At 40.1% G+C, this 27890-nt stretch overlaps 1 protein-coding gene across 1 annotated transcript in view; it reads left to right on the top strand.

The window, feature by feature from the left end:
- Window positions 1-27890, top strand: part of MICAL2 (microtubule associated monooxygenase, calponin and LIM domain containing 2) — a 278713-nt gene that overhangs the window by 232992 nt on the left and 17831 nt on the right. Inside the window, exons 29-31 of the mRNA XM_044681829.1 lie at window positions 3376-3494; window positions 16256-16348; window positions 16769-16862. Coding sequence (XP_044537764.1) covers window positions 3376-3494; window positions 16256-16348; window positions 16769-16862 — 306 coding nt within the window. The remainder of the gene's footprint in view (window positions 1-3375; window positions 3495-16255; window positions 16349-16768; window positions 16863-27890) is intronic.

A 27890-nucleotide genomic window follows, 5' to 3' on the forward strand; every position in this document is an offset into this window, starting at 1 on the left:
CACCTCCATTGCCTTGCTCTGTGACCTTTGGCAAGGACTCCAGCTTCACTTTCTTCCAAACAATGAAGTCCCACCTTGCTCTGCCTTCCAAGGTTCTGTGACTTGGACAATGTCCCTGTTACTGGGAGGAGAAGCAGTGTCTCTAAGGCAGTGGGTTAGGGTGGATTAACTACTGACCTGGGAGGCAGGAGTTTGGAGCCAAGTCTCAGTTTCACCCATGAATCATGGCAGGACCTTGAACATGTCTCTTAAGCTCTGTGGCTCTCCATCATCGGCACGTTGTCATACCCTCCAGTCTAACCATTTGCCCTAGAGGAAAGATTTCACCAGACATATGCAAAGACAAAATAAGACGATAACAGTAGCCTTCCTGCCTCCCCAATTTTTCTACCCCCAAGCTAGATTTAGTACAAAGAATTTCAGTTTGAGATGCCTGATGTCATTGGAGGAAGAGACAGAATTGGAGCTCAGCAATGACTTTATTATTATTTTTTAAACCCTTACCTTCTATCTTGCATTGGTTCCAAGGTAAAAGAGCAGTAAATGACTTGCCCAAGATCATACAGCTAAGAAGTGTCTGAGACCAGATTTGAAACCAGGACCTCCCCATTTCTAGACTTGGTTCTCAATCTACTGAGCCACCTAGATGCCCCCAAAGCATACTTCTGAAGGATGAATGGATACTTTAAAATTTTGAAGAAAAAAGATCTTCAAAAAATCTGAAGAACCAAAATCTTCCCTTGCTTTTTTCACTTTATTTTTATTTTTTTTATTTTATTTTTATTTTTTAAACCCTTACATTCCGTCTTGGAGTCAATACTGTATATTGGCTCCAAGGCAGAAGAGTGGTAAGGGTAGACAATGGGGGTCAGGTGACTTGCCCAGAGTCACACAGCTGGGAAGTGTCTAAGATCACTTTATTTTCATTTCATTAAATATTTTCCAATTATATGTAAAAAAATTTAATATTCATTTTTTGAAAATTTTGAATTCCAAATTCTCTCCCTCCCTCCTTTCTTGAGAAGGCAAGCAATTTGATATGGGTTATACATGTGAAGCCATACAAAATAAATTTCCATATTAGCCATGTTGCAAAAGAAAATACAGACCCAAAAAGGAGCCATGTTTTTTTTTTTTTTTTTTTTTAAATTTTAAACCCTTAACTTCTGTGTATTGACTTACAGGTGGAAGAGTGGTAAGGGTAGGCAATGGGGGTCAAGTGACTTGCCCAGGGTCACACAGCTGGGAAGTGTCTGAGGCCAGATTTGAACCTAGGACCTCCCGTCTCTAGGCCTGGCTCTCAATCCACTGAGCTACCCAGCTGCCCCCAGGAGCCATGTTTTTAAAAGTATGCTTCAGTCTGCATATAGAGTTCTCTCTCTGGAGGTGGATGGCATTTTTTTTCAGCCCAAGTCCTTTGGGATGGTCTTAGATCACTGCCTTGATCAGAAAAACTATCTTCCCTTCTTTTTTTTTTTTTAAACCCTTAACTTCTGTGTATTGGCTCCTTGGTGGAGGAGTGGTAAGGGTGGGCAATGGGAGTCAAGTGACTCGCCCAGGGTCACACAGCTGGGAAGTGTCTGAGGCCAGATTTGAACCTAGGACCTCCCATCTCTAGTTCTGGCTCTCAATCCACTGAGCTATCCAGCTGCCCCTCTCCCCTTCTTTTTAAGAGATATAGAATCATTGATTTCGAGCTGGAAGGATCCTTCATCTAGAATGAAAAGAACCTCAGCGGCCATCTAGGTCAATTCCCTTCGGAAAGCCCAGAAAACTCAAATCACACACCCAAGATGTAGTGAGTGTCAGAAACAGGATTTGAACCCATGCAGCATCCCCCAGATGCCATCTAATCCAGGTCCCTCATTTTGCGACTGAGCAACAGGCAAAATGAAAGAATGCTAACTGGAGTCAGAGGAACTGGGTTTAACCACCTTAGAAAAGTCACAAACTCTCTCCACATCAATTTACTCATCTATAAAATGGGGAGAAAGATGGTATTGAAGTTGGTGGTCTCTCAGGTCCCTTGGAACTCTCTGACCCTAAGAAGTGAGGCTCAGTGAAATTAAGTGACCTGCCAAAATGACCCAAGTAGGAGGAGCAGAACCAGAATTCAAATGCAGGTCCTCTGAAGGGAGAATCCAGTATGTTCCTCTGTAGCTGGCAATTTTCCTAAGGTTTGTTCCCTTTCAGCAGAAAACTGCTTGGAAGGGGAAAGGTAGAGTTTAACCATTATATTACCTACTGTGTACACACACACCACACACACACGCATGCATACACACACACACCTGCTCAAATATGGGCTTACACAAGAAACTAGGATGCAATAAATTATCAGTCACCTGGGCAGGACCAAATAACTTACACCCCAACAGGGCCATTCATTGCCCAGAGCTGGGCCAATCCAGATGTTAATCATTAACCCTCCAGAAGGCTGAGATGGAAAGGCAGATGTTTCCACGTGAAGATATGGGGTACCCAGGAGGGTTCAGGTCAGAGCCAGAATTGAACAGAAAATCCTACTCGGAATGGGCATCACCATCGATTCTGCCTTAATTAGGGTTCCTCGAGCCACAGGCTATCTCTGTGTCCGGCCCCCGTGCTCGCCAATCCAGGCTGCCCCATGGGAGCACATTGTTGAAATGTCCACACGCTCTCCCTCCCTCCCACCCCCCCGCCATCTTTCCTGATGTTTTCATCACTGCTCCGATGATGTGATAATATTCTTACGTGGGGAAGATAAAAGCGGCATTTGTTTAGACATAATTAATGAAATATTTATGTTGCATGAGACTGTGTGATAAAGCCCCGTGCTGGCAGAGTCCATTTGCTTCTGATTACATTTGTGATTTTTTTATATGACCAGACATTCTGACGCCAGCTCTTTTACACCGAGCAGATGTCATGTTCTAAAAATGGGTGCCAGATGCTGAGAGCCACATAAGGGTAATTTGTTTAAGAGCTGGCTTGGACTTTTTGCATTCAATTAGACTGCGCGGTGACCCTCACACAATCGTTTGAGGTACCATGGCTAACTTCAGACATGCATTTTAATAATAGATTTCATTTCTGGACGCGTTTGAAGCCCCGTGATCCATAAATGGTGTTTAAGGAATTAATTGATTTCTGCATAATACCTTGTGTGTGTGTGTTTTTAAAAAAAAATGTGGACACCAAGAGCTGTGCAAAGCCCTTGGCCAGGAGCCAGCAATTTAATTAACGTGGGGAGCCAAATTTCAGATTGCCCTTAGGTAGCTCTGCTGTTTAGACTTTGGGCAGGTGCAATGGGCAGGGAGGGAGAGGGAGTGTTGGGTCACGAAATCTAGGGGAGAAATCGCTTCTGCCTGATTGAGCACTTTGTTCGTATTTTAGGCTCCAAGCACCTACCTGTCAGAGCACAGATGACTGAATGTTATTCCTCCTTCTCCTCTTCTGACACCACCTCCTCTTCAGATGGTGAATTTGAACCCCAACCTTCCCTACCACCAAAGGTAACCTTCCCCTCGGCAACCGAGAAAGGGGTTGACTTTGTAGGGGGCGGCAGTTTTGTTGGCTGTCCCAAAAGTCACGAATTTCCAACCCAAAGCCTTCTCAAGCTGGGAGATATTTTTATTCAGCAGTCTTACCCGTCATGGCATCTGCTGCTTAGACCTTCCTCTCCCCTTGGCAAGAGCCAAGAGTTTTTCCTTCTCAAGAGTTGTCTTTTCATTTTCAGAATCGTTCAAGTCTCGCAGATGAATCTTTTCTTTCTCTAAGAACTTCATTTGAAGGAGCAGGGAAAAAACCCCCAAGACAGCAACATATTTACTTGAAACCACTTTGAAACTGCAGCTCTAAAGTGGTTTTAATATGAGGTCCAACAAGCAAACCATCGAAAAATGAAAACAAACAGATGCCTATGTCCCCAGGGGGAAACATAGCTTCATTTAAGAAGCACTAGAGGCAGATTGCATGGAAAATGTTATGTTTATTCTAATCAGAAATATTAAATGAACCATGGATTTGCATCTAGGCATTTATACTCTGAAAATGCCTACTGCGCCTTGGGTTTGGAGGGGCTGCTCACTGTAGACATGGAGGATTTCCTTTCTGCTCTGTAGCTATATGGAATTGGAGCCTTCCTTCTACATTTCTAGACTTTGTTTGGTGCAAACCTATGCCCCTCCCTACCCATCCCAAATTCTGCCCTGTTTTTCGCGGTCCCCACGGGTTGCTGGGGCAGGAGTCTTTCAGAGGGCCTTTGGGCTGATGATGGCTCAGCCTAATGTGTTTACATTCGTGGACAGAGAAGTGGTTTCTCTGCCATTTGCTGTGTTTATTTGTTGGCTCAGTGAGGTTCCCGGGGAGGAAGGAGGAGAATCAAATTTATTTACTTACAATCGTTTCTTCCACATCTGGTGATATAAGCTTTGGAATTATCCCCAATAACCTAGGGCTGCCTGACCCCATTGCCCAAGTAAGACCAAGTCAGGGACCTGGGTGTGTGTGTGTGTGTGTGTGTGTACATATATATGTGTGAGGCAGAAAGATGGAAACAGCCAGACTGAGACAGGAACCCATAGAAAGAAAGAGGAAGGAAAGGAAGGGGCGGGGGGAGAGAGAGAGAGAGAGAGAGAGAGAGAGAGAGAGAGAGAGAGAGAGAGAGAGAGANTTCTTCTTCTTCTTCTTCTTCTTCTTCTTCTTCTTCTTCTTCTTCTTCTTCTTCTTCTTCTTCTTCTTCTTCTTCTTCTTCTTCTTCTTCTTCTTCTTCTTCTTCTTCTTCTTCTTCTTCTTCTTCTTCTTCTTCTTCTTCTTCTTCTTCTTCTTCTTCTTCTTCTTCTTCTTCTTCTTCTTCTTCTTCTTCTTCTTCTTCTTCTTCTTCTTCTTCTTCTTCTTCTTCTTCTTCTTCTTCTTCTTCTTCTTCTTCTTCTTCTTCTTCTTCTTCTTCTTCTTCTTCTTCTTCTTCTTCTTCTTCTTCTTCTTCTTCTTCTTCTTCTTCTTCTTCTTCTTCTTCTTCTTCTTCTTCTTCTTCTTCTTCTTCTTCTTCTTCTTCTTCTTCTTCTTCTTCTTCTTCTTCTTCTTCTTCTTCTTCTTCTTCTTCTTCTTCTTCTTCTTCTTCTTCTTCTTCTTCTTCTTCTTCTTCTTCTTCTTCTTCTTCTTCTTCTTCTTCTTCTTCTTCTTCTTCTTCTTCTTCTTCTTCTTCTTCTTCTTCTTCTTCTTCTTCTTCTCTCCCTCCTCCTCCTCTTCCCTTGATGTCTCCTCATGTCCTTAGGAATTTCCTAAGGTTCTGCCCTTAGCCTTCTTATCTTTTCTCTCTATACTGCTTTCCTTGGAAAACATTTACTTATATGGCTTCAGTTATCAATTCTACTGGAATGAATCCCAAATTGGCATTTCTTCCTCGGACTCCCTTCTTCTCTAGCTGTCTTTTGGAAATCTCCACCTTGATGTCCCACCAGAACCAATGAATTCATCATCTCCTATAGGATTGTGAGATCATAGATTTAGATCTGGAAGTTACCTTGGAGGTCATCAAGTCTAACATCCTTTTATAGATGAGATAATTGAGGTCAAGGAACATAAAAGGACATCTTATGAGTCAACCAGGTAGCAAGTGGTTGAGCCAAGATTTAAATTCAGATCCTCTGATTCCAGAAATAGTAAGCTTTCTCTTCTACCAACTTGTCTTACTGGAGAGAGGTTAATTGACTAACTCAAGACCACATATTCCCTTCCCCAGGTGTATGATTCTAACCTCCACAGACCTCTGGACTAGTAATAATAGCTGGCATTTAAATGGCATTTTAAGCACCCCCAATACCCACTGTCCTCATGGCTTTTCTATTTTTATGGATGAAACCACCATATCATCCCAGCCACCCAAGGATTAAAATCCTAGGAGTTACTTTTTAACCTTCCCTTCTCTGGTTCTTCTCCTGTTTGTTTAGCCATTGAATCCTATAGATTCTTTTTCTCCATTATTTCTCCCATATGCTCCTCTTTCCCATTCCCCTGCATGCCACTCTCCTAATTCACCCCCTTATTACCTCTTACTTTTTTTCAGTATAGAAGTAGATTGCATGTGACATCTTGCAGGTACCCTACAAAACACTTGGGGCATTGTGATCGAAAATGTTTGGCTATTTGAAAAAGAAAAAAAGTATGCCCAACACCCTTTTAAGTTTAATCTGCATTACTAACATATTCTCCATCACAATCTTAAATCTAGACAATTGACAAAACATAAATCAAGCCCTGATATGTAGCATTTACTGATTTCTGAAGAGCAAATGCTCATACTGGAAATTTAAGGACTGGATTCAGTGAGTCAGTTTGAGCTGGTTCCAGCACACTCTATAGCTACCTTACTTAATCTGGATGTCACTTCGCTTATCAATCATTGAGGCAGGAAAATGTACAATCTGTCCACCATGTGGCACTATACTCAAGCCACTGGTCCATTTGGTCTCATCCAGGGCTCTCAGACATGTCCCACAGATTTGATTCTTCATCCTTCACTGCTACACAAAACTGCTAGGTAGGACTTAGATCAAAACAAAACAAAACAAAAAAAAATATTCTGACCAGAGTCAGAACTGATCCACAGTATGCTATGGCATATGCTTCCAAAAAGATTAAAATTAGAAAAATATCTGGTTTGTAATGCCTCTACCCCTTGCCCCTTACACATGGAATTTTCCTTTCCATTTTCAGAGAAAACAGACCATCCGCTTGTTATGGCTACATCATTTATTGTACATAATTAATATGAAAGAAAAATCTGTCTCCAACTATCTCCTAAAACTAAAATCTCCACCTATGGGTCCCCTCAATTTTCTAAGATTGTAAAAGAACTAAAGAAAGGAGTATGTCTGTGACTCTTCTCAGAGGAGAAACTGTGTTACTTCGGTCTCATCGGCTGACAAGATTTTCAATGCATGCTAGTTCTATCATTCAAGAATTCACCTTCACTTCAATGTTTGAAATGTTTTGCCAAAGTTCATCCTTGAATTCCTTGGGTGCCAGCTTGCCCTTCAACTCCCAGTCAAAGTCTCCGCTTTCCTCTCTACTGTTCCGACTGACCACATGCAGAGGCTCAGGAAGGCAGTGGTCAGAGTAGCTGCATTGTTAGTTTCAAGACATCATGGCCCTCCAACTCCTTGTAGCCAGGATGGACAGCAAGGAAACTCAGTACCCCTGGGGCATCTTTCCCTTTGTTCATGTGTTCACTCCTCAGATTTCATGGTCTTTCTTGGGTGAAGAAAGAGAAAAATTGGGAGCCTTGGGATCGATGCGCCTATGTACAGATCCCTCACCGATCTGCTTCCCCTACTAAAAATTCTGGATGATCCCTCAGATTTTTTTAGTGAAAAGACATGGTATTGACATTGTAAAGTCATGCCATGCTAGCATTGGAAAGGATCTCAAGGCTATCTAATGTGATAAGACTAATTCAAATAAGGGAGAATGAATTAAGATCCTGAGAAGGAGCATAACTTGCCCAAGGTTAAAAAGGGCAAATCAGAATCAAACTTACATCTAGAGTGGACATCTCCTGGTTTCTAAGCCACACCACAGGAATTCCAAACTGGCCTCCAAACTCTCCAGGTTCCATGTTCTTCTTAAAGTCCAGATCTGATGGTAATTAACATTCAGCACTTTTCTGGTTGTGGTACCAGTTTGATTCCCCATCAGGGAAGATCATCTAGAGGCACCATGCTATAGTGGATACAATAATGGAGTCAGGAAAACCAGGGTTCATATCTTATCTTGGTGACTATCTGTGTGACCCTGGGCAAATCTTAAAACCAATCTTGGACCTTCATTTCCTCATCTGTAAAGTGAGGGGATTGGACTTGAGGTCCTTTCCAACTCTAAAACTAGAATCTTTCCTTCCTTCCTTCCTTCCTTCCTTCCTTCCTTCCTTCTTTCCTTCCTTCCTCCCCTCTTCTTTATTTCCTTTCCTTCCTTTCTTTTTCTCCCTATTCACTGTTACTAATTTTTAAATGTTTCTAATGCTGGAAATAGTAAGAACATAAAACTTTAGTCAACTCTTCAATCTAGTCCTTCCTTTAATGACATTGAACAATTTGAATTTAGGGGAAACAGGAATTGTTTCTCCAATTCTTACTATATCTAAGTCTAAATAAGTATTTTAGATTGTATTCTAGTTACCATCAGAGCCCTATTAGGTCTTACTTCTTCAGTACTGTCATATTCTAACTGGGAAAAAGGACAGGAAGGACTTCAGGAGTGATTGTTCAATTGTATCCTACCAATACTCTCTTGGACTGGACTGGAGTTTTCCTGAATGATTACAATCAATTCTTACCTAACTTGTGCAAATCATAAGAAAAGACTAAGGAGATCCTTAAGGAAAACTTCTCCCCTGCTTACAAAAAGATCTTTGTGCACAATACTCTCTTAGTTCTTCTGATTTTATTTTGCATACATTCATATAGGTCTTTCCAAAATTTTCTGAAAGCATTCTGCTCATCGTTTCTTATAGCACAATAGCACTCCATCACAATCATATGCCACATCTTGTTCAGCCATTGCCAAACTGATCAGTCTCCCATCAATTTCCAATTCATTGTTGCCACAAAAAGAGCTGCTATAAATATTTTGTACTTGTAGGTCCTTTTTCTTTCCCTTTGATATCTTTGGGATACAGAACTACTAGTGGTATTGCTAGGTCAAAAGGTATGCATAGTTTCATAGTCCTTTGGGCCTAGTTCTAAATTGTTTTGCAGAATGATTGGATTGGTTCACTATACCAGCAATTCATTAGTGTACCTATTTTTCCCTCATTCTTTCCAGCACTTGTCATTTCTGATAGATATGAAATTGTTTTAATTTGTCTTTCCCTAATCAATAGTGATTTAGAATATTTTTACATGATTATAGTTTGATTCCCTCTTCTGAAAATTGCCTTTTTATGGCATTTGACCATTTATCAATTGGAGAATAGCTCTTATTCTTTTAAATTTGGCTCACTTCTATATATGGTAAATATTAGAGAAATGAAGCCTCTGTCAAAGCAACTTGCTATAAAATTATTGATAGTACTTCATTTTTCTATGGTTCCTCTTAGAAAAATATAGTTTTTCTGATTAGCTATCTTCTGATTAGGTCTGATTAGCTATATTCTGATTAGATATCTTTTCATTGGATCTATTTTTGCTTTTGCTTTGGAGATCATGATTACTGCCCTGCCTTTTTTTTTTTTTTTTTTTTTTTTTTTAGTTTAGCTGAAGCATATCGGATTCTGCTTCAGCCCTCTATTTTAACTCTATGTGTGTCTTTCTGTTTCAAGTGTGTCGCTTGTAAACAATATATATATAGTTGGAATCTGTTTTCTATTTCATTCTGCTATCTGCTTCAACTAACCCAATTCTAAATTCAAGAAGTTATTTTTTGAAGTGAGATTTTGTACCTCTTTCTTATTCGGTCAGTTCTCTTTCTTAGGAATTCTTGTCTTCAGTAAAGTTTTATGCCTCTTTTGCCAGAAGGTCAATTTTGTTTTTAGTGTATTATTTTCTTCAGTATATTCGTGCTTCTTTTATCAAGTTGTAAATTCTCTTTTCATAATTTTCTTGCACCGCTCTCATTTCTTTCCCCAATTATTCCTCTGCCACTTTTATCTCTTTATCTCGTCTAAGAATTTTTATTGAGTTTGGGTCCAATTAGGATTTTTCTTTGAGGCTTTATTTGTATCTGTCATGTCGTTGACTTTTTTGGGCTTTATGACTTGGTCTTCCCTGGCACCATACTAGATTTTTATGGCCAGGTTCTTTTTTTGTTGCTTATTTTTCTAGTTTTTTTCTTGCCTTTAAACTTTATGTTAAAGTAGGGCTCTACTCACCTAGAGGTGGGGAGGCACTGCCCCAAGAAGTTTCAGGCTTTTTCATGCTACTATTTCAGAGCTAGTTTGGAGGGCCTATAAGTTCTCAGTATTTTCAAGGTGGTATAATCCTGAGAGAGTTATGGTCACTGCTCCCCTAGTCTACATGCTGGTCTTTTCCCATGAAAGGTCCTGGGTTCCTTGCATCCACAAGCCTTAGCACTCTCTTTGTCTTGGAATTGAGACCATGGCCTCTGCTTTCTTGTAACCAAAGAGAAGTGTTCTTCTCTGCACTGGAACTACAACCTAGGACTGTGTGTGAGCAATAGAGTTGTGAATCAGTGCCATCTTTAGCCAGTGCCATCAAAAGTTCCCTTATAATCTCTTTCTGAGCAATTGTCTCACCCCTTCACCCTCTCTGGACAGAGAACTCCTGAAGCTATTGCTATAGCCACTGTTGCTGATGCCCTTATGTGGGCTCTGGACAGGCTTCATCCCCAGTATCATAAACATCTCTTATTGACCTTCTACATTTTCTTAGGCTAAAAAAAGTCTTGCCCTGACCTTCTGTTGATTCTGCTGCTCCAAAATTTGATTTGAGGCATTATTTTATAGTTCTTTGGAGGGGAATATTGAGAGAGTTCATCTGGATTCTATTTTTAAAAAATCTCTTAGCTTCCTTCTTAGAATTTACACTAAGTATCAGTTCCAAAACAAAAGAGTGGTAAGGGTTAGACAATTGGAGTTTAGTGACTTGCCCAGGGTCACACAGGTAAGAAATATATGAGGCCAGATTTGAACCCTGTACCTCAAGTCTCTAGGTCTGTTTTTCTATTTACTGAACCATCTATCTGCCCTTGGATTGTTTTGAATCTGCCATCTTGGGTCCACCCTTCCCCTCTTTCAAATCAGTAGTACCAATAGACTTTTATGACTGCCCTAATATAACCATCACCTATACTTACTCCCTGGAAGTGGAATTTTTGGCAACTAGTGCATATTTCCCATGTTTGCCTATCAGTTTCCTCATAAGTTTAGTACCTATGCAATTCAAGGCTCCCACCTACCCTGACTTGGTTCTGAATCTTTTATTACTGATAATTCACCACCCAGTGGACAGAAGGAACTCCAGCAGGGTTGGGGATATGACTGGAAAGAGGATCAGACTTGAAGTCAGAATCCATGTATTCAAAAACTAGTCTCCTATTCACCAGATGGCTGAGCTTGGGCAAATACTTTTCCCTCTTTAAGTCTAATTTCCTTGTCTATAGAATGAGGGGATTAAACCAGATGATCACTGAGGTTTCTTCCATTGACAAAACCTGTCCTTTTCCCCTGAAATAGTTGGGAGAGCTATAAAGAGAAAGCTCTTAGTCTCAGCTCTCAGCCTCTCTCCTCCCAGTAAAAATGTCAATGGCTTCTAAGCATCCTTTCATCCCCAATTTGTAGGTCTAACTATTGTTCTAAATCTTTCAGGTAAGTGGAAAGAAGCCCTTTTTGTTAAGAATGTTGCCTCTTTAAAGCAGTTAACTGGGGAGGGGGGCAGCTAGATATCTCAGTGGTTAGAGAGCCAGGCCAAAAGATGGGAGGTCCTGGATTCAAATGTGACCTGAGACACTTCCTAGTTGTGTGACCCTGGGCAGATCATTTAACCCCCATTGCCTTGCACTTACCACTCTTCTTTCCGCCTTAATATCAATTGATTCTAAGATGGAAGGAAAGGATTTTTTTTAAAAAATAAAGCAATTAACTATCCAACTAGAAGTTATTTGTCTTAAAATTCATATAATGCAAAGATCACCACAGGATTGCTTTCCATTTCTCAGAAAGCTTCCAAGAATATAGTTTAAAAGATTTTTATCTTTGTGACTTCTAAAAGATATTCTAATATAACAATAGCTAGTATTTATATAATGCTTTAACATTTGTAAAGCATTTTATAAATATTGTCTCATTTGATCTTGACAACAATACTGGGAGATAGATGCTATGATTGTGTCCATTTTACAAATAAGGAAACTGAGTCAGCCAGAGATTAAGTGATTTGCCTAGGTAGGATCACATAGCTAGAAAAAAGTTGGATTTGAACCCATATCTTTATGACTCCAGGTCTAGCACTCAATCCACTGTTTCACCTAGTAGTTTTGAGAAAATGATTTATCATTTAAAAATTATGACTTTATAAGTTTATAAGGTAGAATGGAAAGAAAAGTAGGCTTGGAGCCAGACTTAAACTACGATGACCAGAACTAAGAACAGCAGGCTTATCACATCATATCATATCATATCATATCATATCATATCATATCATATATCATATCAGAAGTATGGTCTGATGAGAGCAGAGGACAATGGGACTATTATTTTATATTGTTCTGAAAACTATTCTTTTCTCTTATTGCAATTCTAGATCATGGAAGCTTTTCTGGTTACCATATTGTATTGATTAAAAACACCCTATCCCATGCCTGTATCTTTTTTCTTTTCTTTTTTTTTTAAATTAATAACAACATCAAAAACTTACTTTCTGTCTTCGAATCAATACTCTGCATTGGTTCTAAAGCAGAAGAGCCCTAAGGACTAGGCAATGGGAGTTATAAGTAACTCACCCAAGATCACATGGCTAGGAAGTATTTGAGGTCAGATTTGAACTCAGGTCCTCCCTTCTCTGAGCCTGGTTCTCAATCCACTGAGCTTGTTAATACATAGTAATGTTTCATCTTATTCACAGAAATTCTTTTTGTTCAGATTGTCTTCAATCAATGGACATGTGTTTTGTTTCCATTGGAGGTGGAGTGGCAGGCAATGGCAGATTTGCTCCATTCTATTTTTAAGGAAGTATATACTCCCTTTAATGAGTAGTGGAGGTTTTCTGGTGTCTCAAAAAACACAAGTAGATACACCCAAGTGCTTTGCCCAGAGCACATTCGACAGCAAGCCAAAGTTTATGGATTAGGAAGATTTTCCCAAAAACCATCATGGTTCTCAAATAAAGTTTTCAGATCCCTCAGGCAATAGCACATGCTTGATATTTCCTTAAATTAAAAAAAAATTGCTTCTTCAATATCAGCACATAGACTCTTGACTTTAGGGATTATTATGTGTTAATCCCACCTAAATTTTCTCTTGTTCTCCTCCTTCCTTTCTTTCCTCCTAATTACAGGAGGCAAATTCATTTCATAATTATCTTAAATAATCCGTGAGAGAGAAAATAGATAAATCATCAAAAGTCACAAGCTTAAAAATTTTTCATCTAGAGGAGCTGCTTTTCCTGAGGCTGTGCCCATCCCTTAATTCAGATGATCAAGTACTGTAGAGGGAGCATGGGGAATGAAGAGAGAGTTGGATTGGGGGTCAGAAGGACATGGGTTCAGATCATGTCTCTGGCATTTGTGTGATCATGAGCAGATGACTTAACCTCCCTCCCTTAACCTTAGGCTTCTCATCTGTGAAATGGGAATGATAGCACTGGACATACCTATCTCAGAGTTCTTTGCGGTCAAGCTTAAGTAAGATAATATGTGTAAAATGTTCTACAAACTTAAAATACCATAGAAATATTAGTTGTATTATTGTTTATAAATGGGGTATGTACACTTTTCCTTACATACGTTATTGAAGTCGTAGACATTCTTTAAAGGAGCATTTGAGATCCTCTCTAATTTAAGGCTTTTCATTTTAGGGAATGAACTTCAGGGATGATGGGAATTGAAATGAGGGAATTGAATTTCAGAAAGGAGAAGTAGATTACCCAAGCTAGTTAGAGATGGAACCAGACCTAGAATTCAGGACTACCAGGTTGAATAGTCTATCTCATACTCTATACCTTTAGTAAAGGGTGTCCCAAAAGACTTAGTGCCATTTTAAGCTATCAGTGAAACTTATGAAGTAGTAAATCAGCACTAAGGCTTTTATAAATTCGTATATTTTTTTAAAGTCCCTAGATATATGATGATTCTGTCCCATGAACCAAAAATATGCCCACATTCCATTGGCATCAATTCTATCTTGACACCCAAAGCAAAGGGAACAATGAATTGTATAGACTTATAAGCAATTGTATAGACTTATAAGGTTTAGAGTTTGAAGGAACCTAGGCACCCTAAAAACCTTACTTTCACCCTCTCATCCTATAAGAAAGTGGCTTTGGGTGATGCAGTGGATAAAGCATTTGGGCTTGGAATCAGTTCCAACCCAGCCTCAGTCCCTTACTAACTCTTGTGACTTTGGTCAAGTCACTTAACCTCTGTCTGACTCATTTTCCTCAACTGTAAAATGGGGAACATAATAGGACCTACCTCCCTACATTGTTGTGAGGCTCAAATGAGATAATATTTGCAGAGCTCTTTGCATAGTGTCTAAGAAGTTCTATATAAATGCTAGCTATTATTCAAGTGACTTGCTCAAGGTCCTAAAGGCTAGGGATAATTCAGATTCAAAAATACTTTGGCTTCATAGATAATCACCTCCCTTCCCAAGATCCTCGTGGGTGACCACAGCCTAAAAAACTGATAAGTATTACCTGATTGCCCTGAGGTATTGGTGTGTAGGGGCCCACAAGCACCATCACCAGCAATAACAACTGATATTTATAAACCGCTTCAAGGTTTTGTATTACTTAGAAATTTTGTATCTTTGGACTCCATCTCCCAGAATTCTTTCCTCATCCCAAATTTCCTTTTCTCTTTTCATTTATGTACGTCTTTACATTATTGTTTATGTAGTTCTGTAACTCCTCCCTCTCTTTTTTTCCACATGCACAGCTGAGAAAGTGAGGTTTTTACTCTAGCCGTTTATGTTAGTTACTCTTAATGAATCTTGTTAAATATAATGCTCTGGAGATATTGCATATTAATTATGAAGCTTACAGTTTGCAAAATATTTTACAAGCATCAGTCTTTTGCATCCTCATCCCAGGTGAGGGAAGATCTTTAATTACTGTTATCTTCATTTTCTAGAAGAAGAAACAGACTCAGAAAGCCTCATAATAACTAAACAATTTGGTTAATTTGTTTTTATTATATTTTAATGTGACATATAAATAACATTATCATTTAATTAATTAATTATTTTCCTAGGGTCACGAGTCAGGGGTCAGATCAGAACCAACATCATGATACAGTGGCAATAACATGAGTTCTGATGTCAGAAGACTTGTGTTCAAATCCTACTGCCACCTACTACTTATATGCCTTCAAGCAAATCACTTAACCTTCTTCAGTCGACAGTTTCCTCATCTGTAAAATAAGGGAATGAATTGGTCATATATTTAGGGCTTGAAAGGACACTAGAAGCCTTGAGTCCAACTCCTTCATTGTATAGATGAGGAAACTGAGGCATGGAGAACTTAAATCATTTGCTCAAGGAATTGGAGTAGATAACCTACCTGTAAGATAGATCCATCCCTTCCAGCTCATAACTGATGAGTCCATGATCTTCAGTGTCTCTCATGATTCCTGATGTAGGAATCGCTTCCATGGGGGGTTAGGGATTGGACCTCTAGATTCCTTTGTTGAAGGAGCTCCCAGAGAGGAATTCTCTCTCCCAACACAGGTCAACATCTTCTCTGCAATACCAAGTCTTAGAGAGTCACTAATAGGTAAAGTCACTTCTCCAGAGCAGCACAGCCAGAGAGCGTCAGAGGAGAGACCCGAACCCAGGTTCCCTTGGTTTCAAGGCCATCTCTCTATCCATTACTCGCTGCTTTTCATAGCTTTCATGAAGCATATTGGAAATCATTTTCTTTCTTCAACTCAATCCATCCAATCTCCTAGAAGATTTCCTCCAAAACTTTGGAATTGACTATTTTATTTGTAATGAAAGGGCTTTTCTGATTGTTTTTTTTTAAATATATCAGAAGTTCTTGTAGCTCTACCCATCCAACACCTCCATTTAATGACCCTTCCCTTATGACAAAGAAAATGAAGAAACAAAACCCATCACTAGAGTATGTAACATTCCACACCAAGTCCACCACTTTTCCAAGAGAAGGAGAGCAGGAAATTCAGCATCTCTTCTCTAGGGCCATGAACAGTTTACCAGTGGTTCCCAAACTTTTTTGGCCTACCACCCCCTTTCCAGAAAAAATATTACTTAGCCCCCTGGAAATTAATTTTTTTTTTTAAATTTTAATAGCAATTAGTAGGAAAGATAATGCACCTGTGGCCATCACCACTCTCCTGGATCTCTGCAGCATCCACCAGGGGGCGGTGGTGCCCACTTTGGGAATCACTGGACTGTAGACATTGAAAAATGTGTTTTCTTAGTTTCTTCTAAAGCTTCTGAAAAGTCTTGTCAGTTGAGAAGTTGGCCAAACGGCTGAGTTGGGGCAAGAACAGGGGAGTGGAAGGAGGTCGGAGTGTCCTTCTGTCAAGTTGCTCTCCATTTATTACTGCTTTCTACCTTTTTCTTCTTCTTTGTCCCATGTAGGAGAGACGAACACTTAAAAAAATAAGGAAGATGGAGAAGGCTTCCAAACAGTTGGCTAAGCAAGAAGAATTCAAAAGGCTTTACAAGGCCCAGGTAAAGAGATGGCTAACATCTTGTGGTTTGAATCGTGAGTATTGCATGGGTTCTTTGGTGAAGAGTTAATAGATGGAGGGGAGGGCAGATTATCACTGCTATGGGAAAGGATGTTAGGGTTAGATTTTAACTGGGTAAATTGAGACTCAGGAAGATTGTAAAGTTGGTCTGTTGAAAGAAATGAGGTTGTTTAATCTGAGAAGAGAAGACATGGTAGGGGCTGGGGCTAGATAGTATCTGTCCTCTCCATATCTACATCTCTGATCCCATGACCCTTTGATCTCCAATAACAGGGAACTCCCTCCCTTCCAAATCCAAAGAAAGTCAATTCCCATTAATTCTCTCCTTGTGTAGCCTCATAATTCTGTGCCAGTATGTGTGTAGGAGTATACACGTTCATTGGTGGACGCCATTTTGCAGGCTATCCAACGCCAGTTGGAAGAAGTGGAAGAACGTCAGAGAGCCTCAGAGATCCAAGGAGTTGAGCTGGAAAAGGCTCTGAGAGGAGAGTCAGGTAGGCCTATTTGGTTTGACAAATGACATGTGGGCAGCTTGACCTCCCCGCGGCTTGGAGCAGCCCTCCAATGGGGGCTAGACAAGGAGCAATAAGGCCTCTCGGTGGATCTGTCAACAGGAACATTTGTGGTCAAAGCTAAAACTGCTTCAGAGTTTCACAATCCAATTGTCAGCGAGACTAAGTTCAGATTGCTGGCCGAATGGGTCTGCGTCTTGGCCCTCTAACCGAGTTACTGCAGGGGCATTGCGGGCCAGTACTCGGCTGGTGGGGAAGCTCTCTGCAAGGCTATCGGTAATGGGATTAGGGGATGATTAAGGCAAAGAACAAACTGGCCGCAAGACATGGAGAAGCACAGCTGAGTAGGACTGGGGCTGTGGCAAGAGCCCCCGTGACACCGGCACCCCAGTGATTCTGAAATACTGCATTGACCAGCATATGTGCACTGAGTCCTCTGCCCCTGCCCACCCGGCTCTCCCAGTGCCTTTGAACTCATGAACACGTGAGTGTATGAGCTGTGTCTTCCTATTTACAGCATATATCTGCTCCATAGGGGAAGGAAAGAAAGACGGATAGTTTAGAGCCCAGGATGGCCACCCCCCCAAATGAGGAATCTGGGGAGGACTTTAGAATGAGGTTTGGCACATAAAAAGTACTTAAAAAATATTTTTGAATTATTGAATTAAATAGAAATAGGCCATGGAGGGCATCAGAAAGAACTCTGACTTAGGAGTCAAAAGACCTAGATTCACCTCTCATCTCTATTATTTGCTAGCTGTGTGACTTTGGGCAGGTCACTCACCTCCTCGAGCCTCAGTTTCCCCGTGTGTAAAATGCAGAGAGTAGTCCTTGCTTTTCCCCTTCACAGGCTGGTTGTGAGGATTCCGTGAGGGCAACGGCCATTAAGGGTTTCTTAACCATAAAGCAATATATCACTATTAGTTATTATTTAAATTCATTTAAGTACGCTGAGTGCTGACAAATATTTAATGGATTTCTCTTTCAACAGCCCAAATCCATCCATTAGAAATGGGTGTTTTCACAAAACAAAATTATGCCTCTCAATCATGCCTCTCAAGCAAATGGTCAATATCAGTCAGTCAATAAGCCCTTATTAAGAGCCTACTGTGTGCTTTGGATAAGAAGAAAGCCAAAAGACAGTCCCTGGCCTTAAGGAGCTCCCCTTCTAAAAAGGGGGAGACAGGAAGAAAAACGGATGCGAGCAAACAAGGGATATACAGGATATACTGGCAATCATTGAGAAGCCAGGAGTTAGAATGAAGGGAAGTTGGAAAAGGTTTCCTAGAGAAGATGCCAATTTACTTGGGACTTGAAGGAATCCAGGGAAGCCAACATGTGGAGATGGGGAGGGAGAGCATCACATCCACTGGGGGACAGTCAGGGGAAATGCCTGGAGCCAGTCAATGAAGCGTCTTAGTCAAGGGATGGCAAGAAGACCAGTATCGCCGGATCAGAGAGTTTCTGAGGCGTTAGAGGACTGTAACATGTAGGTTGGGGAAGACTTTGGTTATGAAGGGCTTTGAATGCCAAACAGAAGATTTGGTAATTCTCTGACCATTTGAATGAAATCCAGTGCTTTTGCTCTCCCAAGTATCAGTACCTATGTGGTGCAATGGGAAGAGCCCTGGTTTGGAGTCCAAGGATCTGAGTTCCAATACCAGCTTGGCTACTTTCTGCCTGTAGGACTGGCTCCTGGTGGGTAACCCAGGAAGACATGAGTTCAAGTGCTACCTCACTGTATGACCTTGATTATGTCACTCATCTTACATCTACCTCAGTTCCCTTGTCTGTAAAATGAGAATAGTAGCAGTATAATAATAATAATAATAACTATCCTATAGGGTTGCTTTGGGGATAAAATGATAAAATACTTGTGAATCAGGGATAGCTGGGTAGCTCAGTGGATTGAGAGCCAGTCCTAGAAACAGAAGGTCCTGGGTTCAAATGTGAATTCAGATTCTTCCTAGCTATGTGACCCTGGGCAAGTCACTTAACCCCCATTGCTTAGCCCTTACCGCTCTTCTGCCTTGGAACCAATACACAGTATTGATTCTAAGGCAGAAGGTAAGGGTGTAAAAAGAAATACTTGTGAATCATTTTTTAGTCACCTTAAAGCATCTGTGGATGGTAGTGTTGGATACATTTTCTATTTTGTAGAGTAGTTACAGACCTTTGTTTTCTTAAAAATCAGCAGCTGTTTAGCACATTACTTTGTCCTTCTCTTCATTACTTTTTGTGGTCTTTGTTTTTTTTTGTTGTTGTTGTTGTTTTTGTTTTTAAACCTTTACCTTCTGTCTTGGAGTCAATACTGTGTATTGGCTCCAAGGCAGAAGAGTGGTAAGGCTAGGCAATGGGGGTCAAGTGACTTGCTCAGGGTCACAAAGCTGGGAAATGTCTGAGTCCAGATTTGAATCCAGGACCTCCAGTCTCTAGACCTGGCTCTCAATCCACTGAGCTACCCAGCTGCCCCCTGTGGTCTTTGTTAAAAATCTACATTGCCAACATTGCAGCTTGAACTTAAAATTTGTATTTCAAATGAATATTTAATTTTTTATTGCTCTTATAAAAAGAAAAATTATTATTATTATCTATTAATATAAGGCGAATTATTTCCTCTCTCCAGACCTCAGTTTATTCCCTCATAAAAGGAGGAGGTCCGTCGGTCTAAGAACCCTCTGAGGGCTCTTTCATCTCTCTCAATTTAGGATCCAACAATCTGTTTGCAACCAAGAAATCTCTGGCGCTGGATCTAGACATTTATACTCAGCATTGCAGTTTACATAGAGCAAGAACATAAACTAAACTAATTCAACCTTTTTCCTTTATTTTTTTTTTTTTTTTAGTTTGCCCTAAAGGCTCTCCCCTCATTAAAGCAGCGTCCTCAGTGCTGCTCTGTCCTCTCCCATTTGAGAAGGCAAGCTCTGTAGCCTATAGGAACAGCATCGAATTTTCCTGATAGAAACCCGATTTTGAAGAGCCTCCCCTTCACAGGCTCTCCTGTGCCCAGCAGAAGGGAAGGGAAGTTGTTGAGGAGGGAATCAGGAGAAGAAGAACACCCAATCTGTTTTGCAGCTGTGCTCTGACAGCTGCCTCCGCGCTCTGCCCCAATCTCATCAGCTGGAAGATTGATTCAGCTCATTCCCTTTACATCCTTAGTAATTTAATTCCTCCTGTTAAGTTTATGGGTCCTTTCTGTGGGAATCGGTCTGGGTGGAGGCGGGAGATGGGGAGATGCGGCTGAACCAAAGGGGACGCAGGGGTGAGACGGGCTCTGTGGCCAAAAGCAGCCCCAGTGCAAGGTTGCAGAGCAGGCGCGGGAGAATGAATACACTCTAACTTGTAATAACATTTGGGGCATAACAATGCTCTTCTGTGGTTTCATATTCTATTCATACCCTGACAAAAAGGTACCCTGTTGCTTAATGAATGACCAATGCTTATTAGGTTAAGTTGTATTTGAGTCTGCCTGTGCTTATCCAATTCAAGTGATTTAATAGGTATTATTTAATAGGTATTATTAGGATAATTAGAAAATGATCACAGTTGAGCAATAATATTGAGCTGGGAAGGCTGTGAATAACTGAATTTAGAGCTAGCCCTGCGAACACTAGTCCTCAGTGACAGTTATGCAACTGGCCTCTAATAATGATGGGCGCTGGGCTTGAAAAGACCCTTTGTTCAGGGGAGTTATTCATCAGCCGCCGGCACTGAATTGGAAAGGGCCCCTCGTGGGCACAAAACAAAATGCTGAGGAGCAAAATGAGGCTTTGATGATCTCCTAATTGTAGCGACTACAATTCCGGCTTTCTCTTTTCTAACTGTCAGAAATCATCTCGCAGTCCCAGGAATGATTTTCCCCTTCTTTGTTGAGGGAAGTAGAAAACCCGAGAGCCCACCCCAGACACAGCTGCAGGGAGCTTTGAGGGAAGCTTTGGGTTGTTTTGTTTTGTTTTTCACCAAAAAAATACACTTGGGGGTGGGTTATAGGATGGGATGTCTAGGTTTAAAATCAGGGCTGTTGATGAGGGGTGTCGGGGTAACAAGAAGAGAGACTGGGAGCTCGTGCAAGGATCTCTGCCCTAAAATTAGAATGTCATATAGATCCTTTCCTCTATCCTGGCCTCCTTTAAGGGACCCTTGCTCTAAGTGGGTCATTTTTTAAAAATTTATTTGACTCTGGCTTTTCATGACAAATATTTTTCATTTTCATGGCAAATGCTAGTTATTTATTATTATTGTTAACTTTAAAATAATATTTATTATATGCATATGTATAGAGATATTTATAATATTAAATTTCTTACTTAAGACCCTTAAGGTGTCTACCTTAGGTGCTGCCTTCCTTAAACCTACAGACGACAGCATGACAATGTATTATTTATCCAGCAAGGAAGTGCAATACCTGAATTGATATTGGTGAATATCAATGGTGAATCTGAATCCACCTGGTGATGCTTTACTTGAATTATCCGTAAATAGTGTGCTCAGTTTCTCTATGAGCAGGGACCCTGCTTTTTCCTTTCTTTTTGTATCCCTAGGTGGTGCAGTGGATAGGACACCAAGCCTAGAGTTAGGAAGACTGGAGTTCAAATTTGAACTTGTATAAATGGAGATTTTTTTTTTTTTTAGAATTCTGTCCCTTCGGGTCGCCAAAAATGTAGAGATTAAAATTAATATGCAAGAACTAAATATTATGTTTTATAAAGTTTTATTAATAATAAACTAACATAAAAAACTAGAGTGAAAAGGTGCTAAACTAACTTCAGCCAAGCTCGTGAAAACTAGAGAAAGAAGGAGGCGCTACAGAACTTACAAAACAATAATGTGACCATGGAAATGTGGAGGTGCAAGAGAGATTAAAGGGAATTTTGGGAAATACTGAGGGACTTCTGGGGGATGAAGTCCAAAGGTTCAAAATCTCCATTTACATAAACTCCAACAAGTAGTAAGACCTGTGTGACCCTGGACAAGTCACTTACCCTGTTTGCCTCAGCTTCCTTTTATGTAAAATGAAGAAAATGGCAAACTACTCCAGGATTTTTGCCAAGAATATCTCAAATGGGGTCAAGAAGATACCGAAGTGACAGAACAACATTAGCTTTTATCTGGCACATCTAAAACACTAAATGCTTGTTGACTGACTAAGTGGGTAAATTAAACCCACTGGCCACCAGAGGGTACTTGGACTCTAAAACACATAGCCTGCTTGTGCCAATACTAGCCCCACATAAGAAGCAATTTGAATTAACCTTCTCCAGATGGGTCTGAAATTAATATAAGGAATGAAATAGAATGTTGCTAAAATTGTTAAAATATACATTTTGCTATCTGGACTGACATATTCCCACCTCGTATTGATTTCCCTTTCCCAATTTGTGCCCCATAGCATTTATAAAATTCAGAGTCTTACCATGCTAAAATCAAATGGCTTATTATACATAGAATAAAGAGAGAAGGACTCTTGTATGGAGGTGGTTGCCTCCAGCTATCTCCTAAACTTTCTTCACTTGCCTTCATAAATACTTAAGGAAGGAGCTGCTCTGAACCTGGAGTCAGGTCTTAAGTTCAAAGCCAGCCTCAGGGGCAGCTACATGGCTTGGAGGATAGAGAGCCAAGCCTAGAGATGTGAAGTCTTGGATTCAAATCCGAACATAGTCTACTTCCTAACCTAATTTAATTTCCTAATTTAACTGCAATTGCCTCTTACTGCTCTCCTGCCCTGGAAACAATCCTTAGTATTGATTCTAAGATGGAAGGTAAGATTTTTTTTTTTAAGTCAGCCTCAGACATTTAGCTTAGCCACTTCCACCAGATTTAAGATCTTTCTGACCTTTTTTAAACCCTTACTTTCTGTCTTAGTAACAACTCTAAACCATGGGGGCAAGGGCTAGGCAAACAGGGTTAAGTGACTTGCCCAGGGTTCACATAGCTAGAAAGTGACTGAGGACCTAACTCCAGACCTGACACTTCATCCACTCTGCTACCTAGCTACCCCAAAGAATCTTTTGATTTGATCACAGTAGTAACAAAACCATCTTGCTTATCTCTGTCCCCTTCCAAATTCCCTTCAATTCTCTTTTGGGCATTTCCAAAATGCTTTATTGATTTTCTTTTTTATCTTTCTTTTCCTTAGCAAAGGGCATTATAAACCTTAAAGTACAATATGAATGCTAGTTACTATTATTTTTTCTTAAAGTAATCAGGTTTTTCTTCAAGACGCTTCCATTTTTATTACTCATTTCCTTTTTTGTGGCCAGTATTATTTATTTATTTTAAATTTTTTAAATTTTTATTGTCATGCAAAACATATTTCCATGTTGGTCATTGTTGTAAGAGTAAACTCATACATAACCAAAAACCAAAAAAAAAAAAAAAAAAAAACCATAAAAAGCCCGATGTGAAAAATGACTGTAACAGTTTAGTTATTGATATATTTAAGAAATTAAATTTTATCAGACATTTGTTATAAAAATTTTCCCTGATTTATTGTTTCCCTTCTAATCTTGGTTACATTAATTTTGTTTGCGCAAAAGCTTTCTAATTTAATGTAATCAAAATTATTCATTTTACATATTATAATATTCTCTATAACTTGTTTGGTTATAAATTCTTCCCTTCTCTAAAGATCTGCCAGGTAAACTATTCTGTGTTCTCCTTGTTCAGTTATGGTATCACTCTTTTATATCCAAATCATATTTCCATTTTGACTTTATCTTGGTATCAATATTGGTCTATGCCTAGCTTCTGCCATACTGTTTTCCAATTTTCCCAGTAGTTTTTGTTAGAGCAAGTTCTTATTCCAAAAGCTGGAGTCTTTGGATTTATCAAATACTAGGTTGGTAAGGTCATTTACCCCTGTATATTGTTCCATAGATCTACCATTCTGTTCTCAGCCAGTACCATATTGTTTTGATGACCACTGCTTTATAGTACATTTTGAGATCTGGTACTGCTGGGCCCCCATCCTTTACATTTTTTTTTTCATTAGTCCCCTTGATATTCTTGACCTTTTATTCTTCCAGATGAATTTTGTCGTTATTTTTTCTAGTCCTAAAAAATAATTATCTGGTAGTTTGACTTATTTATTTTGATTCTAGTGGGGAGATGATCCCTATTTTGCACTAATCAATATTTAATTCTTATAGCTTGTTGTTTAGTTTGTTGTTGTTTAGTCATTTTTTGGTTGTGCCCTACTCTCCATAACCACATTTGGGGTTTTCTTCGTAAAGATACTGGAGTGGTTTGCCATTTCCCTCTCCATCTCATTTTACAGCTGAGGAAACCGAGGCACACAGGTTCAAATGACTTGCACAGGGTCACAAAGCTAGTAAGTGTCTGAGACCAGATTTGAACTCAGTAAGATAGATCTTCCTGCTCTCTCCATTGAGCCATGGCTCAAGCCAAAGAGATTGATTAGTCTGCCTTTAATTAGGAGATTGTGCCTTAATGAGGCTTGGCAGAGTGTGAGATGTGGGGCCAGAAAGTCATGAGTTCAAATCTCCCCTCTGACACTTCTTCATAGACCAAGAGCAAGTGACAACCTCTCTAAGCCTCAGTTTCTTCCTTTGTAAAAAGGAGACGACAATATCTCTGGTTTCTATCTTTCAGGATTGTTGTGCGATTCTAGTGTATATAGAACCTGCTTATCATGACTTTGAAGACTTTAAAGTGATGCCACTTATTACCATTATTATGGAAGAGAGCAGGGATGACTTTATTGCTACACTAATATCTGGAGCTGAATCCTTGAGTAGCTGGGTCTGGAGGGTTTCTTATAGGAGTCCCAGCTATAGCATCCATGTGTCTCCACCTCTCTAGGACAAGAATGTCAAGCTCAAACAGAAAGAGGGCACTAAGGCTCTCTGCAAGCTGTAGACTGACTTGGAAAGCCACACATCGTATTTTTATTTCTCCTGCTAAGTGTTTCCCAATGGCGTTTTAAACAGAAATGTAGGTGAAATGTAGCCTGTGGGCTATAGCTCTACATCCCCAGTATTTGTTCTGCCTGGCCAGGCATGATCATATTTTTTGCTCAATCAGTAAGTGTCCTGTGGTATAAAATAGGTTAGATTTAGAGTCAGAGGACCTGAGTTCAAATCTCAGCCCTTTTTTATAAGTTCTTGGAGAATAGAGTTTATTTTTTTCATTCTTTGAATTTTTATCCCATAGTGTCATAGAAGGTGCCTAAAAATGCTGATTGATTGATTATAATCTGTGTGAACTTGGGCAAGTCTCTTCAGATCTCATTCTAAGATAAGTCAGATGGACTCAAAGATCCCAAGTAGGGACTGACCATTCCATGGTTAAGAGAAGGACATTTGAGAGAGAAAAATATTAAAATTCTCTGTTAGAATACAACAATAAAAAAAAACACTTTACTTTCTGCCTTAGTAACAACTCTAAGATAGAAGAGTAAGGGCTAGGCAAATGGAGTTAAGTGACTTGCTCAGGGTCACACAGCTAGGAAGTGTCCAAGATCAAATTTGAACCCAGGACCTCCTGACTCCAGTCCTGAGGAGCCGCTTAGATGCCCCTAAAATATTTTTTTCAAAATTTATGTTGGAACAGACTTTGGATTCAGGGATGTACTACACCTGAAGCTCTCTTAGCCTGTAAAATGTCAGACTCTGCGTCCCAGGGTGACTATAACATTCCGTTTTGATATTTTATATCAACATCTATAAAATCTTTCAAAATGTCTCTTGCATCTATCATGTTTTTCATTTTGTCGTAAGGCTTCAGCCAAGCAAATGTTGAGTACCGAGCTGAGAGCTGGGTCAAATCCCTCAGGGCAAATGGCAGTATCGGTCTATAATTGCATTTTCAAAACTCGATTTATGTTATTCTCCATTTGGGGGGCTGGGGAGGGAGTAAAAGAATGCTTTTCTATTCCCATTGCTATCTGGACATATTAATATAGAGAAGTGGGATATTTAATAAACCGTGTTGCATTTCTACCACTGAAGACACAAATGAGTTTTTAATGGCCCTACACCTACGGTTTCCCATCAATCTCTCTCAAGTGTCTGTGTTGTAGGTGAACTTGATAAGGCTCCCTGAGCACCACAAAGAACAGCAATCTCTATAATAATATTGTAGTATAAACAGCAGGAAACTGAGTTCAAATCTTGCCTCTGAAGTTTACTAGCTGTGTGACCCTGGACAGGTCACAACTTTTATCTGCTTCAGTTTCCTCATCTGTAAAGTGGGGATCATTATTGCATATACCTCCCCGGAGGGGGAAGCTGTGAGTATTAAAAAGAGATAATATAAGGAAAATGCTTTGTTCATTGTAAAGTGATATACAAATGCTAGTTATAATAGTACGATCATAGCCACTATTATTATTGCTTTTTTATTTGAGGCATATCAATCTCTTTGTACCTCAGTTTCTTTTTCTGTAAAATAAGTGACCTCTAAGGTCTCCACCAGCTCTAAGTCTGTTCTAATGATAAATAAGACCAAAGTCAATCTGGTCAGGATGGAAAAGTGAGCTCCCATGGGTACAGTGACTTTATTTTTTTAACCCTTACCTTCCATCTTGGAGTCAATACTGTGTATTGGATCCAAGGCAGAAGAGTGGTAAGGGTAGGCAATGGGGGTCAAGTGACTTGCCCAGGGTCACACAGCTGGGAAGTGTCTGAGGTCAGATTTGAACCTAGGACCTCCCCGTCTCTAGGTCTGGCTCTCAATCCACTGAGTAACCCAGCTGCCCTTCCTTTGTTTTCTTGTTTAGAGTATATCCTAAAATCATGGGATTTGGAGCTAGAAGGGAGCTTAGAAAGCCCTCATTTTAGAGTTAGAGAAAGAAGGTGGTTCAACCAAGAGTCAATGGTAGGATCTAAACTCATGTCCTTTGACTCAAAATCCACTGTTGTCTGTACACCACCCTTCCTCTCCTTCTTCCAAGAAGCCGGCAAGAGGTAGAACAGCTACACGAGTTATCTGATATCTTCTATAAAATAAAACAAAAGGACATTTGATGAAATTTGATATTTTTCCTCTTGTACTATTGGCGAAAAAAAAAAAAAAGAGGAAAAACCAACCATAGATTGAGGATAATGGAATCATGAGCAATCCACCAGAACTGAGCTCATAAAGGCCAAATCAGGCCAGAGCAGCTGAATTGCTTGGGGTGAGAGGAGGAGGAGGAGGAGGAGCAGAGGAGGTATAATCACTTTGGCTTAGTGGGAGAAGAGAATGGAGTCTTTCCATGAAATGAAGCTGGAGAACTATAAAAAAGTGGGCACGATGGTTCAGCAATTCAAATCCAATCGCCTTGGCGATGAGCCGCCCAGGCAGAGCCCCTGACCAAAGGGCTACAGACAAAAGGGAAGGTGATCGGAAACTCGGCTCATTTGCGAGAGATGTCGACTGCGGAGCCGCCGAGAATTAGGGCAGCTATTACTTTGATATCTCTCCTGGTCATTAGTGAAAATGTTAAGAGTACATTAAGAAAATTGCATCTGATACAAAATTAGGACTTGCCAGAGATGCCAAGCAAGGTGGAAAATAATACCTGATGAACTAGAGGAAGAGGTGAAGGAGAGGCGGCAATGCGAGCTCCCATTTGGAAAGCCAGGAGCCATTGTACAGGAAGAAGAGTGGGCAGTGAGACATTAAAAGGAGAAAACCTTTTATGTCCAAACAATGGCTTTAATGAAAATGTGCCCTCACTGATACTTTCCTGCAACCGCCTTTAGTTAGATTGCATTTAAATTCATCCAGAAATGAGGAGCTGCTGTCTGTAAAGTTTTGCCAGATGAATTCAGACTTGGCCGGTTGGATCCTTGTGCCTTCAAGGTGATGGGCCATCTCTGTCTCCTCAGTTGCTAATGCCATGCTCCCCAAAATTTATCTGGTGTTTATGTTTTGTATTTCATTTTCTAGATTTTTTTTTCTCCTGCAATTGAAGTAGTGTAATGTAAGAAACTTGAGGCAGACACTGTTCCCTTCCCTTCCCTTCCCTTCCCTTCCCTTCCCTTCCCTTCCCTTCCCTTCCCTTCC

Source organism: Gracilinanus agilis, chromosome 6 (genome assembly GCF_016433145.1).
Source record: "Gracilinanus agilis isolate LMUSP501 chromosome 6, AgileGrace, whole genome shotgun sequence".
NCBI lineage: Eukaryota > Metazoa > Chordata > Mammalia > Didelphimorphia > Didelphidae > Gracilinanus > Gracilinanus agilis.